The sequence below is a fragment of the Megascapheus bottae genome, chromosome 6, assembly GCF_031878675.1.
Source record: "Megascapheus bottae isolate mThoBot1 chromosome 6, mThoBot2.hap1, whole genome shotgun sequence".
NCBI classification, from domain to species: Eukaryota; Metazoa; Chordata; class Mammalia; order Rodentia; family Geomyidae; genus Megascapheus; species Megascapheus bottae.
In genome coordinates this window covers 53,844,256-53,864,787 of record NC_143514.1, presented here as the reverse complement: position 1 = coordinate 53,864,787, position 20,532 = coordinate 53,844,256, and the positions used below count along the sequence as shown (strand labels likewise).

General features: G+C 38.9%; 1 protein-coding gene across 9 annotated transcripts in view; it reads right to left on the bottom strand.

The window, feature by feature from the left end:
• Positions 1–3,274: 3,274 nt before the first annotated feature.
• Stil (STIL centriolar assembly protein) overlaps positions 3,275–20,532 on the bottom strand; it is a 44,584-nt gene continuing 27,326 nt past the window's right edge. For 4 of the 9 annotated variants that reach the window (XM_090334894.1, XM_090334895.1, XM_090334902.1 and 1 more), the window contains 5 exons: positions 19,491–19,647; positions 14,451–14,679; positions 10,549–10,768; positions 7,666–7,916; positions 3,276–4,694 (listed from right to left, as the gene is read on the bottom strand). In XM_090334894.1, the coding sequence (XP_090191020.1) occupies positions 3,914–4,694; positions 7,666–7,916; positions 10,549–10,768; positions 14,451–14,679; positions 19,491–19,647 (1,638 nt within the window). In that variant the 3' untranslated portion in view covers positions 3,276–3,913. Of the gene's footprint in view, positions 4,695–7,665; positions 7,917–10,548; positions 10,769–14,450; positions 14,680–19,490; positions 19,648–20,532 lie in introns of all 9 variants that reach the window. The other 5 variants (XM_090334898.1, XM_090334899.1, XM_090334897.1 and 2 more) reach the window with 3 other exon arrangements.

Genomic DNA, 20,532 nt, shown 5'->3' with positions numbered 1-20,532 from the left:
CCCATCTCTGCACCAAGTGGAACAGAACCTTATACAATGAGCACCGAGTGATATCTAAGGGCCCTGTAGCTCTGATACCCTTAGATACCTGATGTCATCTTTTCCATGACGTTTTTAATTAGCACCCCTGGCCCTCCTGGCCCCAGACCTCCCATGTAGAGGCAAGACAACAGAGCTCTCACCAAATCCATCCTTTTCCTGGATTTCAGCCTCCAACCAGGAAGTGGAAAAGCAGGATTTCCTGTGAGGATGTTCTCTATAACCCAGGCAGTTCCTGCTAGGGGAAAGGGAGGGGGTGATGGGGTGATGGAGAGCATCCCTCTGGTCTTCATGCCCTCCAGTACTCTTGTGGGTTTTGTGTTTTTCTTCTATTGATCCGAGCTCCTTAAAAATGGGAAAAGTTCAAGAAATGGAAACATGGGATTTTTGTTGTTGTTGCTGGTGTTTTTGCTTTTGGGTCTTTTGGGAGGGGGGTAACAAAGAGGGCACACAGAAAGGGAGAGGGGAAGGGTGAATAAATCAAATCATGCTATTTGCTATACATTATGTGGACAATGAATTATGTAATATAGCAGAAGAGGGAAACTAGAGTGAAGGAAGGGGTAAGGTCCAAAAACCAAAAAGAAATGTACTCATTACCTGACTTATGAAATGATAATCCCTCCGTATAACATCTTTTTTTTTTTTTTTTGCCAGTCCTGGGCTTGAGCTCAGGGCTTGAGCACTGTCCTTGAACTTTCTCAAGGCTAGAGCTCTACCACTTGAGCCTCAGCACCACTTCTGGCTTTTTGCTATGTATGTGGGGTACCGAGGAATCGAACCCGGGTCTTCATGCATGCTAGGCAAGCACTTTAACCACTAGGCCAAACTCCCGGCCCCTAACATCTTAATAATAATGAAATTTTGTATTTTTAAGCATGGAGAATGTACAATTCAGAGTGGAGAGACAGACAGGATTCCTCAACATTATGATGGAGGAAATGGAATTCCCTTTTCCCTCCTCCAGTATGCTAAGTATGCAAGACATTATAAAAAGGAAGGAAAACTTTTCCCCACTTATGCCTGTGAAAAACTCAAAATCTTTCATAGCCTGACTCCAGTGCTGTCTCCTGCTGGAAATCCTTTTTCCTTGTGGACTTTCAAGCCTTTGCTCATGCCCTATTTTTTTTTTTTTAACATTTTTAACACAATCACAGCACATCACAGTCATACCAGGAGTAATTCTTCACCCCCAACATTAGAAAACTAAAGCTGGTGACTTGTCCAGTATCAGAATTTGGGACAGTTACAGAAACCCAGTAGTTATGTACTCCTAATTCCTGATTTAATACTCCTTTCCACTAGCATATTTTTCCTATTGGTTCCCTGCTCTCTTGTCCCTACACCTGCAGAATCATACCTACTCAGATCTCCATGCTTTCAGTGTTGTTCCTTCAATCAGTAATATATCCTAACCCCTTCTCTGTCCTATTGTTTCTAAAGACTCAGGAAAAAAGTTACCATGCTTCTAGAACATGCTCAAAATAACTTCTTCCCCAGTTCCTCTTATATTCCCATATCTTACATGACTGTATTGCTATTATTTTTCCAACTTTAGGTTGAGTTTCTAGAAAGCACGATTATTTTCCTCATCTTAAGTCCAGCATCTGGTTCAGGGCCTAGCCCTATTAACACGATTTAACTGTTGAATAACAAGGTATAAGAAGAGTAGTGCTGAGGACCCAGGAGCATGGCCTAGCCTAGTTGTAGAGTGCTTGCCTAGTATGCACAAAGCCCTGGGTTTAATTCTTTGGTACCACATACACAGAAAAAGTCAGAAGTGGTGCTGTGGCTCAGGTGGTAGAGTGCTAGCCTCGAGCATAGAGAGACTTAGGGACAGTGCCTAGCATTGGCAAAAAAAAAAAAAAGGTGCTGAGGTGGGGGAGCAAAGGCAGGAGGAGGGAAGGAGTGGCGGCTGCTGGGACAGGGATTGTAGAGGGACACATTGCTAATACACTAGTTTACAGTAAGTTAAGCTCAAGGATACTTTGTATGTTTCATTACTTGTAAAGAGGAACATACGCTAAGTATTTTAGTAGGGGTTTATTGTGAGGAATGTATGAATACGTGGGAAAGCACTTTGTGAGAAGTGTGCAACACTCTACAAGTCAGCCAGCAGGCATAAAGACTACTCACATCACTTCAGGGGTTAGAAAAAGTTCTGCCCTTACTAACAATGCCTAGTGCATGTACAGAATTGGTTCTAGTTTCCTGGAGTCCTTAAGAGAATATGCTTGTTACCAAGTAGTGGTTGAAGTAAACCCTTAAATATGATCTAGGGGGCAAGGGAGTGGCTCCTTCAGGATGCATGAGCAATAATAAAATACAGTATATCTCTAAGCCAAGGTAACAAAATATAACGAATTGAAAGCTATTGAGTAATAGGGGCAGTGGGGATAAGGAGAGTGAGGGGGGGTCAATCTGATTAAAGTACTCTAAATAAATGTGTAAAACTTTTGAACAATTAGCATATGCTAAAAACAATAAGTAAGTTATACAGGTTCTGTGAAGGATATGGGAACTAGAGGAACTGAGGGCAAATGGAGAGAGTTAAGGTCATATATGGTCAAAATACTTCATGCATAAGTTTGAAAACAGGTAATTGGGGCTGGTTTCAGTAGAGATGAGCATGACAGGGGAGGTATCTGATCAAGGTACACTGATATGGGCATGTCAAAATGACACAAATGTGAGGAAAAAGGATAGTAGTTGAGTGACTGTAGGGTGGTAAAATTTCAGATGCTTATACCAAAAAGTAAATGAATGTGTGTGAAAACTTATGAGCTGAGGATTTTTCCATTGTAAATGTACAAAGCCCTGGATTCGATTTCTAGCCCTCTGCAAGATGCTTGGAAGTAATTAGTGTTCACTGTCAATTTCTTGGTTGAAAATTACTATGATTATGTGAGATATTCTCACTGGAAAGCACTGGGTAAAGAGCACACCTGAACCAAGTATAACAGTGCATGCATGTGTAATCCCCACATTCCAAAGGCAGTGGAAGGAGGATCTTAAGTTTGGAGTCAGCCTGAGCTATGTAGTGAACTCAAGGCCAGTGGTAGCTCAGTGGTAGGGCACTTATTTAGTATGCATAAGGCCTTGGGTTTAATCATCAGCATATGAAATCTGTTTTGTTTTGAATCTTTGTGGCAGCTAAAAAAAAGGAAGGATAAACCATAGCAGAGAAAAGAATACAAGTATATACAGACACTTTTATTTCTGTTCTATTTTTAAAAAAATAAGACATTTGAAAAACAAGTTTACAAAAGATACTTGAATTCAATTATTTTCTTAATCTGTGACAGCTAGTGCTAAAGGTTCAAGATGTTAGATTAACATCAACACACCAGATTGAAAATTTTTATTTCCACAGAGCTTAACAATATGCATCTTAATTAAGAGGAAACACTCCCATAAAGGTCTCAAGTTATTTTAAAAGATAACTTTCTCTTTATACTCAAGAAGAGTTGGTTTTGCTAATTCAGCTGAGATCATGATAACCTGGTGTTGTTACTGGTACTGGGAAGATAGAGACACGAGAAACTAGGAAAATGGACTTCTTACAACACACAGCATAAAATAATACTTCAGACTTAGAGCTGAGTAGCATCTGTTTACCTTCATGTACTTAAATAACTAATCTTGAGGGCTTTTTCAAGGCTTCAGTGATGCTGAAAAGCCCTACTTGAACAAGAACTTGGTTTTCCTACAAGCCAGTCATCCTATCATCAAGTCACTTGTTCAGCAATTTGTAGTTGACTACTGCCAAGAACAGATGGACTCGTACAATGATTAGGGATTCCCAAACTACAAAGGCTTTGTTTTCAAGTATGGAAACATTCAATCTCATCAGTAGGGGGGGGGAGTTAGAGATTTAAAATAATTTTGGCAACTGCCTAAGACGCTTTACATCTAAAATGGTGCCTACTGAGTTTATGCTACTCATTTGCTTCAAAGTTTCAGAGGGTTGCAAGCTTTCAGGAAAAACAAGACCTTCCTTTTCATTTTCTTTCTCAGGATGTTGGGTAAACTCTGCTTTTCCAGATCGCAGGTTCACAGCAGGGCTTAGTTTAAGGTTCTTTAGTAAGAAAGCTGGGTTTCCATTTAAATGCGGTATTCCTTTTGGCCGCACAACTTCATTTGTAATATTTCTCAACACTGTGTGTGTGTCCTCAGATTCACAGTCATAAAAATTAGGTATTTCATGGGCATTCCTTGGAGGGTCTTTCTGACAACCAAGTCGTGTAGGTAAGGATGCAGGGTTCTGATGTGATAAATGGTCGAGCTTGCTGTCTGTGTGGTTGGTAGAATCCTCTTCATCTTCACTATTGTCACTGCTTTGTATCAGTCCATATCGCTTCATGTATTTTTTTGTTGCGAATGACATGTTGTTTGGTGAAATTAAGCTAAGGCCCACAGTGCTTCTGTCTGCATTAACATGTAGAAAGCTAAAAGATGAATCACAGTTGTTTTGGTTTGATTGAGTAAGAGACAGTTGTGAGAGCTGGTTTTCATTTAAATATTTTAGTGCTATAGCATTTGCCTCCATGCTCAAATCCACTCCAGTGGGGCTTGCCCCGCTCATGCCAACATTAGCAAATGACATGTAGTTTAATCCAGAGATCACTGCTTCTGGGCTGATGCATGCCAGCACACTGAAAGACACAAATTAGTAAATCATCTTTTATTCTGAGTAATAAGAGTTTCATTCTAAATAGGTTTCATTTTGTGAATTAACAAAGGGTTTCAACTGTAAGCTCATTGTGCTCCTTATCTGAGTACTCAGATATTAAAGTCTTGATGATGCAGATGTAAATTCAAGGAATAAATAGAATACTGTAGAAGGCAATCTATGATTCACAGATTGAAAGTGAAATACAAACTTATTTGCATATATATATATATATATAGTTTAAGAACAAATACAATCTTCCAACTCTAAGGCATTTAATATACTATGTCACTTAACTTTCAATTATTAATCCTGAGACAGCATGATATTCAATGTAAAGTAAAATATAAAAGTAAAATCAATCACCAAACACATCTGATGATCCAAGAGTATAAGCACTGGTAAATTGCTCAGAAAATGTCATAGCTATTCTCCCAGCACCTGGAGTCTAGGCTCAGGAAGATTCTGAACTCCAGACCAGCCTGGACAGGTAGCTACATCTTGTTTTGAGCTGTACCTCCTACCTAGACATTGTCATTGAAGAAAAGATTTAAGAAAGAAGGAAGAGGGGGCCAGGAGTTTGGCCTAGTGGTAGAGTGTTTGCTTATCAAGCACAAAGACCAGGGTTTGATTCCTCGGTACCACATACATAGAAAAAAGCCAGAAGTGGTGCTGTGGCTCAAGTGGGAGAGCTCTAGCCTTGAGAAAACCCAAGGACAATGATCAGGCCCTTAGCTCAAGCCCAGGACCGGCAAAAAAAAAAAAAAGAATGAAGGAAGATTTAAGAATGGAAGGGTGGAAGGGAAGATATTATATGAAAAAAAAAAAAAAGACTGTGTTCAGCCACCCAACCAATTAACCAAAGTCATTGTTCATAGTTGAAGAGATTTCATTTGTAATCATGAAAAACACCAATCAATCTCTGGATATGGGCAGGCATGCACACGCGTGCGTGTACGTGTACCCACACGTACGTACGTACGTACGTACACACACGTGCACACACACACACACTTTCATCACTGTTGGCTGATTTATCTTTTCCTTTATGTCATGTCTACAATGACAACGACAACAGCTGCCAGTTCTCATTGAAGCCTTACATGTTCTGGTCACTCTGCTAAAGCTATATACATGCACTGGTGTACTTCTTCCTTCCTTACAGTAAGCTTTCTCAAGGAAGTATGGCCCATCTATTTTGATCTTATTGTCTCCATCACTTCAGTTTACAGCCTCCTTATTCTTCTCTTCAACACTTTCCATTCCCTTCCCCTTAATTTTCCTTAGCATTGATTGCTATCTATATGTCCAGTGCACATGTCTATTTCCCTCCTAAGAGCCAACAAGAAAGGACTTTTATCTGCCTTTTCCCACTCAATTATCTTCAGTGCCTGCCACACAGTAGGCATGTATTTGGTATATATTTACTGAATAAAAGAAGTGGGTACAATTATTATGCTACATTAAGGAAACTGAGGAATATATTTTAATCATTTCTCCAAAATTAAAGAGTGGCCAGCAGAAATTCAGCCCACATCTGCCCCTCACCAGGGTTTTGTAACCACTTATGTACTGTACTGTATTCAGCATCTTGTGTTTTGCTATCAGAGTCTTTGTGACTATTTGTGGTGGCAACACTATATATTCTAGTCAAAGAATATTCTATGATTTTTTATATCATATCAGGAAGGGCCTGAACTATTTTACATGTGCTAGCCACAGACTATATCCAAAGCTCTATGAGAAGTCTAATACATAGCCATTATCTTTATTCTTACAAGCATCTGAATTTTGGAAGAAGCAATTTCCAACCATTAATATCTCCCGATACCAAACAATCTAAAAGTGCTCAATAATGCTGTAAGTAATTTCTTTAGCCTTCTTGGTACTTAAGACTTGGGGACTATTTCAGATATTCCCAATTTATGTAGACATTATTTTTTATATTATTTTGGGGGTCTCAACCTTGCTAGGCAGGTGATTTGCCTCTTGAGCAGATTTTGCTTTTATTACTTTTCTTTTGGAAAGGGTCTTTCATTTTTGCCAGGGATAATCCCAAAGTGAAATCTGCCAACTTATGCTGTCTTGAGTAGCTAGAATACAGCTGTGTTTCTTTGTTGAGCTAGCATCTGGCAAACTTTTTGTCCAGGCTAGCCTGAAACTGATTCACCTGATTTCTGCCTCCTAAGTAGCTGGTTTGTACTCATGCTAATACCATGCCAAGCCTTTTCTTTCTTATTAAAAGGGTATAATAAAACAATATCAATCAACTAGAAATAACTTTTTTTTTTTGGTTAGTCCTGAGGCTTAAACTTTGGGCCTGGGTGCTGTCCCTGAGCATTTCAGCTCAAGGCTACCCACCATACCCACTGAGCCACAGCCCCACTTCCACTTTTTTGATGGTTACTTGTAATAAAGAGTCTCAGGTCCTTTTGTGCCTGGGCTGGCTTTGAATCTAGATCCTCAGATTTCAGCCTCCTGAACAGCTAGGATTACAGCCACCTCGCCTGGCTAGAAGTAACCTATCTTAACTAAAAGAATTTAAAACGTGAAGATGATCTTCTATTCATCCCATATACACTAGGCCCTATATAAATGATAATCAAATAATCTGAAGTACAAACTTTTCTCAGGAGCTTTCTACAATTTAAATCTATTCACCTTTTGGGGCAGTGGGGGTCGGGGGGGGGTGGGAGGGTGTCAGTTGTGGGGCTTGAATTCAGGGTCTGGGCTGTCTCTGAGATCTTTTGTTCAAGACTACTGCTCTACCACTTTGAATCACAATACCACTTCCTTTTCTCCAGTAGTTAATTGGCGGTATGAGGCTCATGAACTTTCCTGCTAAGGCTGGCTTTGAACCATGACTAGGTCAGCCACCCGAGTAGCTAGGATTACAGGTATGAGTCACAGGTGCCTGGCTTGTATTCATTTTCTAAAGCAAAATTTAACATTACCTGGCATGGTCCACTTTATGTGCATTTTTCTTCACTTTAGTGGGAGAATCGATTTTTACTCCCAGGCTTCTTAGTTGTTTAAGAGTTGCATTAAGAACACAATCTTTGTCTACCAATCCTGAATTGTGATTGTTTTTCTTTGTATGACAAACATTTTGAGTTTTGGTACATTCATGGCTGATAACCACTGCTTTAGAAGATGGCTGTTCATTTTCTTTGGAGGAGTTGCTTAGTAAATGGTTCACTTGACCCTGAGAAAAAGACATGTTTAAAAATCATTATCAATCTTAGGATAAATGGCTACATAATATATCATAAGGATGGGCGGGGAGTTTGGCCTAGTGGTTAAAGTGCTTGCCTAGCATGCACGAAGACCTGGGTTCGATTCCTTGGTACCACATACATAGACAAAAGCTGGAAATGGTGCTGAGGCTCAAGTGGTAGAGTGTTAGCCTTGAGAAAGTCCAAGGAAAGGGCTCAGGCCCTGAGCTCAAGCCCAGGACCGGCAAACAAACAAACAAACAAACAAACAAACAAACAACAACAACAACAACAAAATATATATATATATATCATAAGGAAGGCCTGGAGAAGGCAAAGAGGTATTATCTTCTCAATTGCACAGAATATATTTACAAGTTTTTTTTCTTCTTTCAAAGGATCAGTTTGAGGTCAATTCAAGCCAAAAAAAATCCTCAAAATTCCATCTCCAAAATAACCATCAAAAAGCCAGGCTGTGGGCGAGGTGGCTCAAGCCTGTAATCCTAGATACTCAGGAGGCTGAGATCTGAGGATCTAAGTTCAAAGCCAGCTAGGTTCAAAGCCAGCCCAGGCACAAAAGGACCTGATGAGACTCTTATCTCCAATTAACCTCTAGAAAACTGGAAGTGGTGTTGTGGCTCAAGGGGTAGGCTGGTAGCCTTGAGCTGAAGAGCTGAAGGACAACACCAAGGCCCAGAGTTCAAGCCCCACAACCACCACCACCAACAACAAAGTCAGGCTGGAGGCATGGCTCAAATGGCAGGAGGCCAGCTGATAGAATAAGGTAGCTGAGCATTTTTGAGGCCTTGAGTCTAAATCCTGCTACCAAAACAAATAAACAACAAATTTCAATAGGAACAGTGGTAGACATGTGTAATCTCAGATCTTGAGTGAGGTAGGAGAATTGTTAATTCAAGGGTAGTCAGGGCTATATAGTGAGACAAGACCCTATCTCAAAAAAAGACAAAAAAGTGCACCCCCCCCAAAAAAAACCCAAACAAAATAGAACTCCTACAAACATCAATATATTTAGAATCATTTGAATAATATTCCAAATATTTGCAAGGATTTAGGCTAAATTCTTTAACAATAAAAGTTCTTTAAAACAAAAGCTTATTTTTGCCAGTCAGTTCTGGGTCTTGAACTCAAGACTTGGACACTGTCCCTGAGCTTCTCTGTGCTCAAGCTAGAGCTCTACCTCTTGAGTCACAGCAATATTTCCAGCATTTTCTGAGTAGTTTATTAAGAGTTTCTTGCTGGTTTTGATCCTCAGATCTCAGCTTCCTGAATAGTTAGGATTACAGAAGTGAGCCACCAGTGCTGGGCTAAAAACTAAAGTTTTAAATTATGATTTCAATCACTAAATGTTAGTTAAAAATTAGACCTTCAGGGTCAGGAGTTTAGCCTAGTGGTAGAGTGCTTGCCTAGCATGCACAAAGACCTAGGTTTGATTCCTCGGAACCACATACATAGAAAAAAGCCAGAAATGGTGCTGTGGCTCAAGTGGTAGAGCTCTAGCCTTGAGAAAGTCCAAGGACAGTGCCCAGGCCCTGAGTTCAAGGCCCAGGACTGGCAAAAAAATAAAAAAAAAATAGACCTTCATATTAGTCTCAGGATTAGACCCTTTTTTTTTTTTTGGTTCATTTTCTAAAAACCAGAATGACCTGTGAGAGTTATATGTTGCTGAGATTAGTGTGTATTTCACTCAGTGAGCCTATAGGACTAACCCCGGTCTAGGATCTAGCAGGCAAATAATAAATAGGGGTACACTACTGAATAGATAGGACCTTACTCTAAAGGATGTTTAATCAATATGGGCAGGAAAGCCCAGTGTTCCAACAATTTGGACAGAAGTGACAATCTGCATCATTTCAACCTTCAAACCCCAGCCTTTTCTAAGTTTTCCAAGGCCAGATACAAGTATTCATTCTAGAATAATGGAATAATTCGTTTGCTTAGTACGGTCTGAAATAGCTCATAGACTATCTGACCTGAAGGTCCATTAATAGACAATTGGGGCTCGGTATATAATACATGGGTAGCGCAGAACATTATGCACAGAATTCCTTCTTGGTTCCCTTTGTGTTATACACTTCACCTGTCAAATGATGGCTGTTCCTTCCTTGTGCTATTATTATCTCCCTCCTCCTCTACCTCCTGGTATCACACCCAGAGACTATATACTCATCTTTACCTTATCTACTTAGTCCTTTTTCTAAGATTAAATATTTAATAAATACCTGCATACTTGAAGTAAAAAAATTAAATAATACCACAAATATTTTACTACTTTCCAATTTTAACATTTTATACAAACTGTTGCTTGCTTCTCTGTATAAATGTCAGACTAAATTTGATGTGATACCAGCATTTATATTCTAAAAATAAAGCTGGTTTATTCCAGCAGAGTGCCTGATGACTGGCATGCATGTATACAGTAAAAGACTGAACCTAAGTTAACACAGATTATGAGCACCTAAAGGAAATAAATGATATCCTGTTAACTAGTTCAAAAATCTTCTTATCTCAACTTTCCAACCAAGTTAAATTTAGGGAAAATCTAATTTGTATCTGTATATTAAATAACATTTCACAAAAGATGAAATGCTCTGCAATTCTTACCAACAAGTCTTGGTAAGTTTTCTGGTTATCTGTCAGCTGAGGAGAGAAGGGATGCATCACTTGCTCACTTTTCGGTCTCCCGGATGTTGCAGCTGCAGGGTTGTCACTGGCACCCTCTGCCGGCCCAGTGTGTAAGCACATGCTCACACTCTCTGCCAGCAACGCATTTGGGAAGAACACAGGCACATCAGGTTCTTTGCTCACCTCTGAAGTAGAGCTGCTTAAAAGAAGTTATAAGGTGAATATTAGTTAACTGTGTATTTTTAACCTATCTTTCAAGTGTAACTTTCAAAGAAAGGGTTAAGACTCAAGCAGCATATGGTTTACAGTTCAGGTCTTTTGTTTTTTAATTACATCTAAGTAGCTGTACAAAGAGGTTTCAGTTCAACATAACTGTTTATGAGTCTAATGCATCTGATCAGTGTCATGCCTTCTATCATTCTTCTTCAACTCTCCCAGCCCCACAAACCTCTCGTTTCCCAGTTTCATTTTCATATATGAATATTGACTATTATGATTGTTTTTACCTACCCTTCCTTGTTCCATTAGACTCACCCTTCCTCCGCTTGACTCCACCTCACCTCAACAGATGTCAGTTTCCTGGTTATTTTCAGTTCTTAAGTGATGTATATAAATATATCATTTGGTAGGCTGCATATAAACAGTTTTTTTGTAGGGTGTGGGATTTGAACTCAGGGGCTGGGCATCGTCCCTGAGCTTTTTGCTCAAGGATGGTGCTCTACCACTGTGAACCACAGCTCTACTTCTGGTTTGTTAGGCAGTTAGTTGGAGATAAGGATGTCATGGACTTTCCTACCTCAGCTATCTTTGAACTTCATTCCTCCTGATTAGCTAGGATTACAGGTGTGGGTCAGCTAAGTTATATTGTTTTTATATGTTTTAATAAGTTTTTTTTTTTTTTTGCCAGTCCTGGGGCTTGAACTCGGGGCCTGAGCACCGTCCTTGGGCTTTTTCCTCAAAGCTAGCACTCTGCCACTTGAGCCACAGCACTATGTATGTGGTACTGAGGAATCGAACCCAGGTCTTTGTGCATGCTAGGCAAGTACTCTACCACTAGGCCAAACTCCCAGCCCTAAGAAAAATATTTTTAAAGGTTGAGGAACAATCTGTTTATTTTTTCTAAATCTGATGCAATGAGAACATTTAGAGTATCTAAAAACTTAAAATATGCTATTTGTTCACCTCAAATTTTAAAATAAAGATCCTTATCAAACAAGTTCAGAAGATGCTATTTATAACCATGTTCTACACTTAGTGGTATTTCTTTTCTTCTTTATCCTTTGATGTACTCCTTTCAATTTTATACAATGAGTATTAGTTAAATTTTTTTAAATACATATTTAAAAATAACTAGGGAAAGTATTTCCTTTTAAACATTTTTATTAGCAAATACTAATTTGTGTTTTCATACCTGACATAATGTGCTTTGAAAAAATGCTATTTCTTGAGGCTGGGTAAAGCACTTGCCTAGTATGTACAAGTACTAGGGTTTGATCCCTAGCAATGCAAACAAACCAAATCTCTTGTTATAACAGTAATCTTTGGCTACAGTAGAAACCCCTTTGTACAATTAATATATGTTTTAAGAAAGCAAAAAAAAGGGCTGGGAGTTTGGCCTAATGGTAGAGTATTTGCCTAGCATGCACGAAGACCCAGGTTCAATTCCTTGGTACCACATATATAGAAAAAAAAAAAGCCAGAAGTGGTGCTGAGGCTCAAGTGATAGAGCTCTAGCCTTGAGAAAGTCCAAGGTCAGTGCTCAGACCCTGAGCTCAAACCCAAGACTGGCAAAAAAAAAAAAAAAAATAGCAAAAACAAAAAAGGAGAATCATAAAGAAGTAAACAGGCTATGTTGGGGGCAGGTACCAGCAGAATGAGGGTGGGGGAGACAGTGAGAAGGATGACACATCTGTATCCTAGCTGCTCAGAAGGCCAAGGTCTGAGGATCATGGTTCAATGCCAGCCCAGGAAGGAAAATCCATGAGATTCTCATCTTACCCCAGAAAACTGGAAGCTGTAGCTGTTGCTGAAAGTGGTAGAGTGCTAACCTTGAACAAAAGAGAGCTCAGGGACAGCACCCAGGCCCTGAGTTCAAGTCCCACAACACACTATACAAACAAAAAGACAAGCAATGAAGCAAAAACAAGCAAGGAAGAGAGCAAGCAAGAAGCGGGAGAAAGGATTAGAGAGAGCGGGGTAGGGGTAAGAAATGCAATTTCCAAGCCAGAGTGGTAACATATCAATAATTCTGAATTGTCAGGAGGCTGAGGAGGATTGAGAATTCAAAGCTACCCCTTTTCAAAAAGGAAAAAAGTTAGAGAAAAGTAATATTAAGTATTAGTAGAAGTGTTATTATGGGCCAAATATTGTTTCATCTTACATAATCTGTATCAAGAAAAATGTCATGATTGATATTATATAATAGTATTCCCATTTGACATATAAAAACACTGAGTCACAAGTGTAGGTAACTAATCTGGATGAAGTAACACCAAACTTGAAGAAAATAGAAGTCACAATTTACTATCTAAGGAGACACACTGCTAACATTTTCTATTTTCTTTCATTTTTTTTAATGGATCATTGCGTTTGAACTTGGCTTGAGTGCTGTCCCTGCTCAAGGTTACTACCGCACCCCTGGACCTGGGCATTGTCCCTGAGCTCTTCGGCTCAAGGCTACTGCCCTACCCTTGAGCCAAGCCCCATTTCCTGTTTTCTAAAGGTTAATTGGAGATAAGAATCTCAGGTCCTATATGACTGGTGGCCTATAAAAGTAGCCTGTAAGATTAGGCAGGGTAGCTCTCTCACTCACATCTTAGAGATGGCCCTGACCTGTCAGTATGATTCTTGATGCTAGGTGTGGAATAAAACTGTTTTATTCCAAAAAAAAGAATCTCAGGTCCTTTGGTGCCTGGGCTGGCTTTGAATCTTGATCCACAGATCTCAGCCTCCTGAGTAGCTAGGACTACTGCGTGAACCACTGCACCTGGCCCACTGCTAACATTATGAAGAATTTTTCTTCTGATTGTATCATTTTAGAAGCTGCTTTATAAATCTAATATTATATCCTAAGTATCTTCTCATTTTACTAAATATACTTTTATATGAATAGTAACTATACTTACTTTGTTGGTGTTGATTTTTGATACAGTACTGGATTTGGATGCAGATTCTCAGGCTTGTGAAGCCCTTTCTTGCTTTAGATTTTGGGTAATGTGTTTTTGACTGGCCTAGTTTGGATTTTGCTTCTCCTACCCACAACCTCTCACTTAAGATGCAACCAGAGATATGTGTGAGCATATCCTTATACCATTACACCCAGCTTGTTAAACAACAAAGGTCTTGCTAACTTATGCAAGTTGGTCTAGAACTGTGGATCCTTCTGATTCCTGCCTCCTATGTACCCAGGATTACAGGTCTGAGCTACTGGGCCAGCCAAAAACAAACTTTAATCATTACATAGGATTTCCTTGTATAGACACAGGATGATTTTTTTGTAATTGTAACTCTTCTTTGATTATATCTAACTATTTTATACTGTATTTTGTTGTTTTGTTTTTGGTGCCATGGTTGGTGGCTAATTGGAGATAAGTCTCATAGGCTTTCTTGCCTAGGCTAACAATAAACAGCAATACTCAGATCTCAGCCTCCAGTGAGCTAGGATTACAGACATGAGTCATCATGCCCAAAGAATGGATTTTAAATGTCTTGACCTCAAAAAATGATCAATTGTGAAGTGCTACATTTGTCGATGAGCTTGATTTAATCATTCTACAAATAAATATACCCATATAAAAATTACATTCTATTTCATAAGTATAAATAATTATCTGTCAACTAAAAACAAAATGCTAAAAAGAAAAGACTCAAAGACATCTTACTTGGATTCAGACAGTGGCTGATTAAGTTCTTCCATGGCAACATTGCTGTCTTCAAAACTGGGAATGTCAACTGCTTTTAATGAAGATGAACTACCTGGAAGACTTGTGCCTTCATTATTAATATCAACAGAAAAGTTCATATCCTCACTGGAAATCTTGGTGTCATCTTGCTTCAGCTCAGAGTCAGGCTCTTGACCATCATCTGCTGTATTCCAAAATAAGCTAGCACCTGGAAATTAAATAACACACACTGAAACAAACACTTACCTATGAACCTAAGAAACACAGAAACTACTAACACCAGCTCTCAACAGCTATTCTATTTTAACACAATTACTTCTAACTGTTTTCAAATTGTATTTCCTCAGAAAGGTGAAAGATAGAAAACCTGAGGCAGAGAGAGAAAGAGTTCATTCTGAGTCCTGCTACCTTAAGAGGAGTCTTTGATTTGCATATTAAGGTTCTGATGGCCTGGTATGGTGATACACACTTGAATTCTAGCATTCATGAAGCTGAGACAGGAGGAATGAGAGTTCAAGGCTAGCTTGGGCTGTATGTGGATTTCAATGCCAGTCTAAGCTATACAGCAAGACCCCAAAATGAAGGACTAGGAAAAAATATGTCAAGTAATAAATCCCTAGGTTCTCTGGTTTTTACCTTAAAAGGCTACATTAAAAGTACTATATTAGAGATGCACCAAGTATATCAGACAAGTATTTAAAAATGAAATGTCTCAAAAAGAAGAAAAAAAAATGAAATGTCTCAGCTGGGCACCCAGTGGCTCACATCTGTAACTCTAGCTACTCAGAAGCCTGAGATCTGAGAATAGAAATTCAAAGCCATCCTGGGGTAGGAAAGTCTGTGCGAATCTTGTCTTCACCAAATTACCAAAAACGTCAAAAGCAGAGCTGTGGCTCAAATGGTAAGTGCAATCTTTGAGGAAAAGCATCTCAGGGACAGAGCCAAGACCCTGAGTTCAAGCCCCAGTGCCAGCACACACATACACACAACTTAAAAAGAAATGATTTCCAAACTTTATGGACCACTTGTACATATTTACAGACCTTTTTCATATGTTAGTTGCTCACATTTTTTCATTAATTCCTTTTATTTTTACCCTGTCTTATCCTTTCTTTGTGAAATCATACATTTGATATACTAATTATACCTTCCCTAGCACTCATAAGAAACAAAACCACACAAAACATGAACTATTCATCTGTATATTACCTCAAATTCTTTTTTGAACCATGAGTTATCTGTATTCTATACTTTGGGAAATACTACTGTAACATAATTGCTTAAAGATATGGTTAAGTTTTTTTAAGTTTCTTTTATTTCTTTTTTATTTTCTTCATTCCTGTCCTTGGGACAGAATCCTATGTCTCAAATCCTCAAACTTCCTGCCTCAGGCTCCTGAATGCTGAGATTATAGGCGTGTGGTTTTTAACCACACCTGCCCTTTATGACTTTATTTTTAAAAATTAATGAAAGCAAGATTCAACTTTGCATTCATTATTTTTTCTTAAAAGACAAATTTGAAAAGTTATATTGGTCTTGCCTACTATTCCTGACACACATACACACACACAGACACAGACACAGAGAAGGACACAAAGACACATGTACACATACACACACAGACAAGAATATGTAGAGTTGAGCTGGGGGCACCGTCACGTCTGTAATCCTAGCTAGTCAGGAGGCTGAGATCTGAGGATCTTGGTTCAAAGCCAGTCAGGGCACAAAAGAACCTGAGACTCTTATCTCCAATTAACCTCTAGAAAATGGGAAGTGGGGCTCGGCTCAAAGGTAGGGCAGTAGCTTTGAGCTGAAGAGCTCAGGGACAATGCCCAGGCCCAGGGGTAGGGCAGTAGCCTTAAGCTGAAGAGCTCAGGGATAGCACCTAGGCAGAGATCAAGCCCATGACCCACAAAAAAAAAAAAAAAAAAAAGTAGAATTGATGTACTTCTCTGATAGTTATTACTTCAAATAACTATTAATTCTTAGTGGTATGCTGCTGCATTATGCCTGTAATCTTAGCTATTCAGGAAGGTAAGACCTGGAGGATTGAGTTTTAAAGCTGGCCCCAGCAGTAAAATCCAAAAGACACTATCTACAAATACCCAACAGAATGCCAGACTACCAATAAAGCCAAGAAAGAGCTATAGCTCAAGCCCAGATCCTAGCATCAAAAGAGACCTGAACAAACAAAAAATGATTTTTATATAATCAACTCTGAATGTCAATATATGAAGTTTTCAAATGCATGAACTCTGTGTTTGTTTGAAACCTTGTCTTCAATTTCAGAATGTCATTCAAACATGAATGACTTTGTCATTGATTCAGCAGACATTATGCTTCAGTATGTAAGGCAGTATCTATATCCCAAAAGCCTACAGTCTAGTGATAGACATGTATGAGAAAGTTTAATACAGTAAACATAAAATTTAAATTTTTTTAATGGAACAATAAAAAAAGACTTCACTTTCTGGTATGCTTACTTAGCTTACAATATCCCCAAGTTCCTGAAATATTACCTTTCCAAATCTCCCTCTCTCTCTCTCTCCCTCTTCACCCGCCCCCCACAGTTTCCCTAAGAACTGTTACCTCTGCAACCCAAAAGTGGGACTCCAACAGATACAATTCTCTATGTTCTTCAGCACCCTTACACTGAACCAGTGGTAATCTAACATACAAACTCTAGGTCAGTCACATTTCAAAATATAAAGCAGTGAAACCAGATTGCAGATAGAACTTTGTGAAAAAGCCAAGTAGAATCCTACTACTAACCTAATTTATTCCCTCCCTCCCCCCCCCCCCTCTTTCTTTGCCAGTCCTGGGCTTGAGCTCAGGGCCTGAGCACTGTCCTTGGGTTTTCTCAAGATCAGAGCTCTACCATTTGAGCCACAGCACTACTTCCAGCTTTTTTCAATGTATATGGTACCGAGGAATCTAACCCCGGTCTTCGTGCATGCTAAGCATGCACTCTACCACTAGGCCAAACTCCCAGCCCTACTAACCTAATTTCTTGCTCCACTCTTGGCCCTATATTAGCTCAATGTAGTTTGTTATTTAGAGTCAAAGAATTTTCACTAATACCAAATAGTATCCATGACTTAAATCTGCATCTCTCCCTTGTTGTTCCCCTCAATATGATAGCTTGGAAAATAAGCAGGTTCAAAACCAACAGGAATTTCTGTTTCTAATTTTCTCTCTGAAATGCTTATTCTCTAGCCAATGAGGAAAAGTATCTGGTACTGAATTTAAGTTTAATTCCTGTTCTCAGACAAAAAACCAAGTTTATTCTGTGGCTTCAAATCATCATCTGTTATTTCTGCCAGTTTTTTTTCTTTTTATCAATCCACTCACACTCCTATTCTTATGACTTTAAGAATAACTACACTTTCCAAAGTAGCCCAGTCTCTAGATTTTTTAATTAATTTCCATAGTCTGTTCTGTACTTCTCTAACTTGTTTTTAATGCCATTAGCATTAGTCTTAATTTAATTTTGGAGTGATTTTACATTTACAATAAAGAATAAAGTTCTTGTGTACCTTAACCTAATTTCTCTTTTTGTTAGCATCTTACATTACCAATATGCATTTACCAAAACTAAGCTAGCATTGCTGCAATACTATCAAACTAAACATCAAGCTTTATTTGGATTTCATTAATTTTTCAACTAATGTCCTTTTTCAGTTTCAGGATCCAATCTAGGCGATTACACTGTGTTCAGAGTAATTTTCAGTCCTCATTCTTCAACTGCATCATCCAATTAGTTATCAAATCTTATCAGTGTTCTACATGGCTTTCTACATGATTTTTCCTCCTAATTCTTTTCCTCCTAATTCTTCTCCTTTCCTCTTCTCTCTTCTTCTCTGTTGGTCACATTTTAAAATGTAAAGCAGTGAAGCCAGACTCAAGAAAAAACATTTACAAATGAAATATTCATCTGTATATTACCCAAATTTTTCTCTCTTTTTCCTTCCTCACCTCTACTCTCTGCTGCCTCCTTTTTTTGGTGGTACTGGGACTGAACTCAGTGCCTTCACTTGCCAGGCAACATTCTACCACTTACTTCAATGATGCCCCCAGTTCTTTTGCTTTTAATTTGTTTTGCAGGGCTTTTCCTGGGCTGGCCTTGAACCAAGATCCCCCATCTAAGTCTTCTGAGTAGCTGGGATTATAGGTGTGAACCACAGTTGGCCCGCCTTCCTTTCCATTCTTATCCCTACCATAGCGACAGCTAAGAGCTTTGTGTCTTCTAAGTGAGACTGTACCTAACCTGTCTTAACATCCCTTAATTCCTTTCAAGGTCAGAATCACTAACAATACATAGATGAAACCTGTCCCTTAAACCACAGACATATGTCTTATTAGAACTGTGTTCAACCTAGAAAAGTAATAAAGCCCAACAATGTATCATATGATACAGTTTTGTATTTGCTTTCAGGTACTATTTTATTTCATAAAGAAAAAAACTGCAAGGAAGTAGAGCTGTGGCTCTGCAAGGAAGTAGAGCTTTTGCCTTGAGCAAAAGAACCTCAGGGACAGCACCCAAGCCCTCTGTTAAAGCCCCAGGACCTGCACCAAAAATAAAATAAAATAAAATAATTACAGTTTATGCTAGAAGCTTATGCCTGTAATCCTAGCTACTCAGGAGGCTGAGATCTGAGGATCCCAGTTCAAAGCCAGTCTGGATAGGAAAGTCTCTGAGACTCTTATCTCCAATTAATCACAGAAAAAGCCAGAAGTGGAGATGTGGCTCAAGTAGTAGAATGGTAGCCTTGAACAAAAGGAGAAGGGACAGTACTCAGGCCCAGAGTTCAAGCTCCAGGACCAGCAGAAGAAATATACATCTATATCTATATCTATATCTAGTCATACTGTTATCATCTGTTTTGGATTCATTGTTTTTGTCTACCAATGAATTTTTTAAAAAGTTACTTGTAGCCTTGAGCTGAAGAGCTCAGGGACAGCACTCAGGCCTAGTTCAAGCCCTATGAGCCACAATAAAAAGAAAAAAAATGAAGTTACCTGTGCTAACAGCAATGCTTACACTTTTTCTCAAGTGTAAGCCAGGAGAGTCAGATGGTGTTTCCATGGATACCAATTCAACTTGTCTTGCATTTTCAACAGTGGCTGTCTTAGAAGAGCCAGGCTTCAGAGATTGTGCTTCCAATAAGCGCTGAATCTGTATCAATCAAAAACATACTTTAACAATGAAGTGGTCAGCAAAACTGATGGCTGAGTTTAACAACAAATTACAAGATGATGAGTTATAAAGAACTCACTTCTAGCTATTTACTCAAATTACAATTAGGTTACACCATAAAACTTCAGTGTAGGGAGCCATTATCAATAGTTATTAAGAAGCATTTAAAGCCAAATATAAATTAAAAAGTGAAGCATAAAAATTTTCATTTATGTAGAAAAGTATAAATGCTAATACTTTAAACTGACATTTCTACTTCCCCTATAAATCAAATAAGAATGGAGTAACCTTAGACTCTGGGTACCAAAGGCTGAACACTACAGATTCTTCTTACAAAGATTAATTGGAACTGCCCACATTAGGGCTATGCTTAAACTAGATAATAGCTAATAATTACCGAGTTTTTTCCTATCTGTAAGACACTGTATGACAAGATATTTTTTGTTTGTTTGTTGGTCATGGGGCTCCAGATCTGGGTGCTGTCCCTGAGCTTTGCTCAAGGCTAGAGCTCTACCACTTTGAGTCACAGCTCCACTTCTGGTTTTTGAGTGGTTAATTGGAGCTAAGAGTCTCATGGGGACTTTTCTGTTCAGGCTGGCTTCAAACTTCGATCCTCAGATCTCAGCCTCCGGAGTATCTAGGATTTATAGGTGTGAGCCACCGGTGCCCAACTTCCACGAGCTTTTATGAATTTTTTTAAATAACAATACCATGAAGAGTGTATTGCCATTACAAAGATAAGAAAACAAAAGGTGGGGCCAGGAGTTTGGCCTAGTGGTTAAAGTGCTTGCCTAGCATGCATGAAGACCCGGGTTCAATTCCTCAGTACCACATACATAGAAAAAAGCCAGAAGTGGTGCTGAG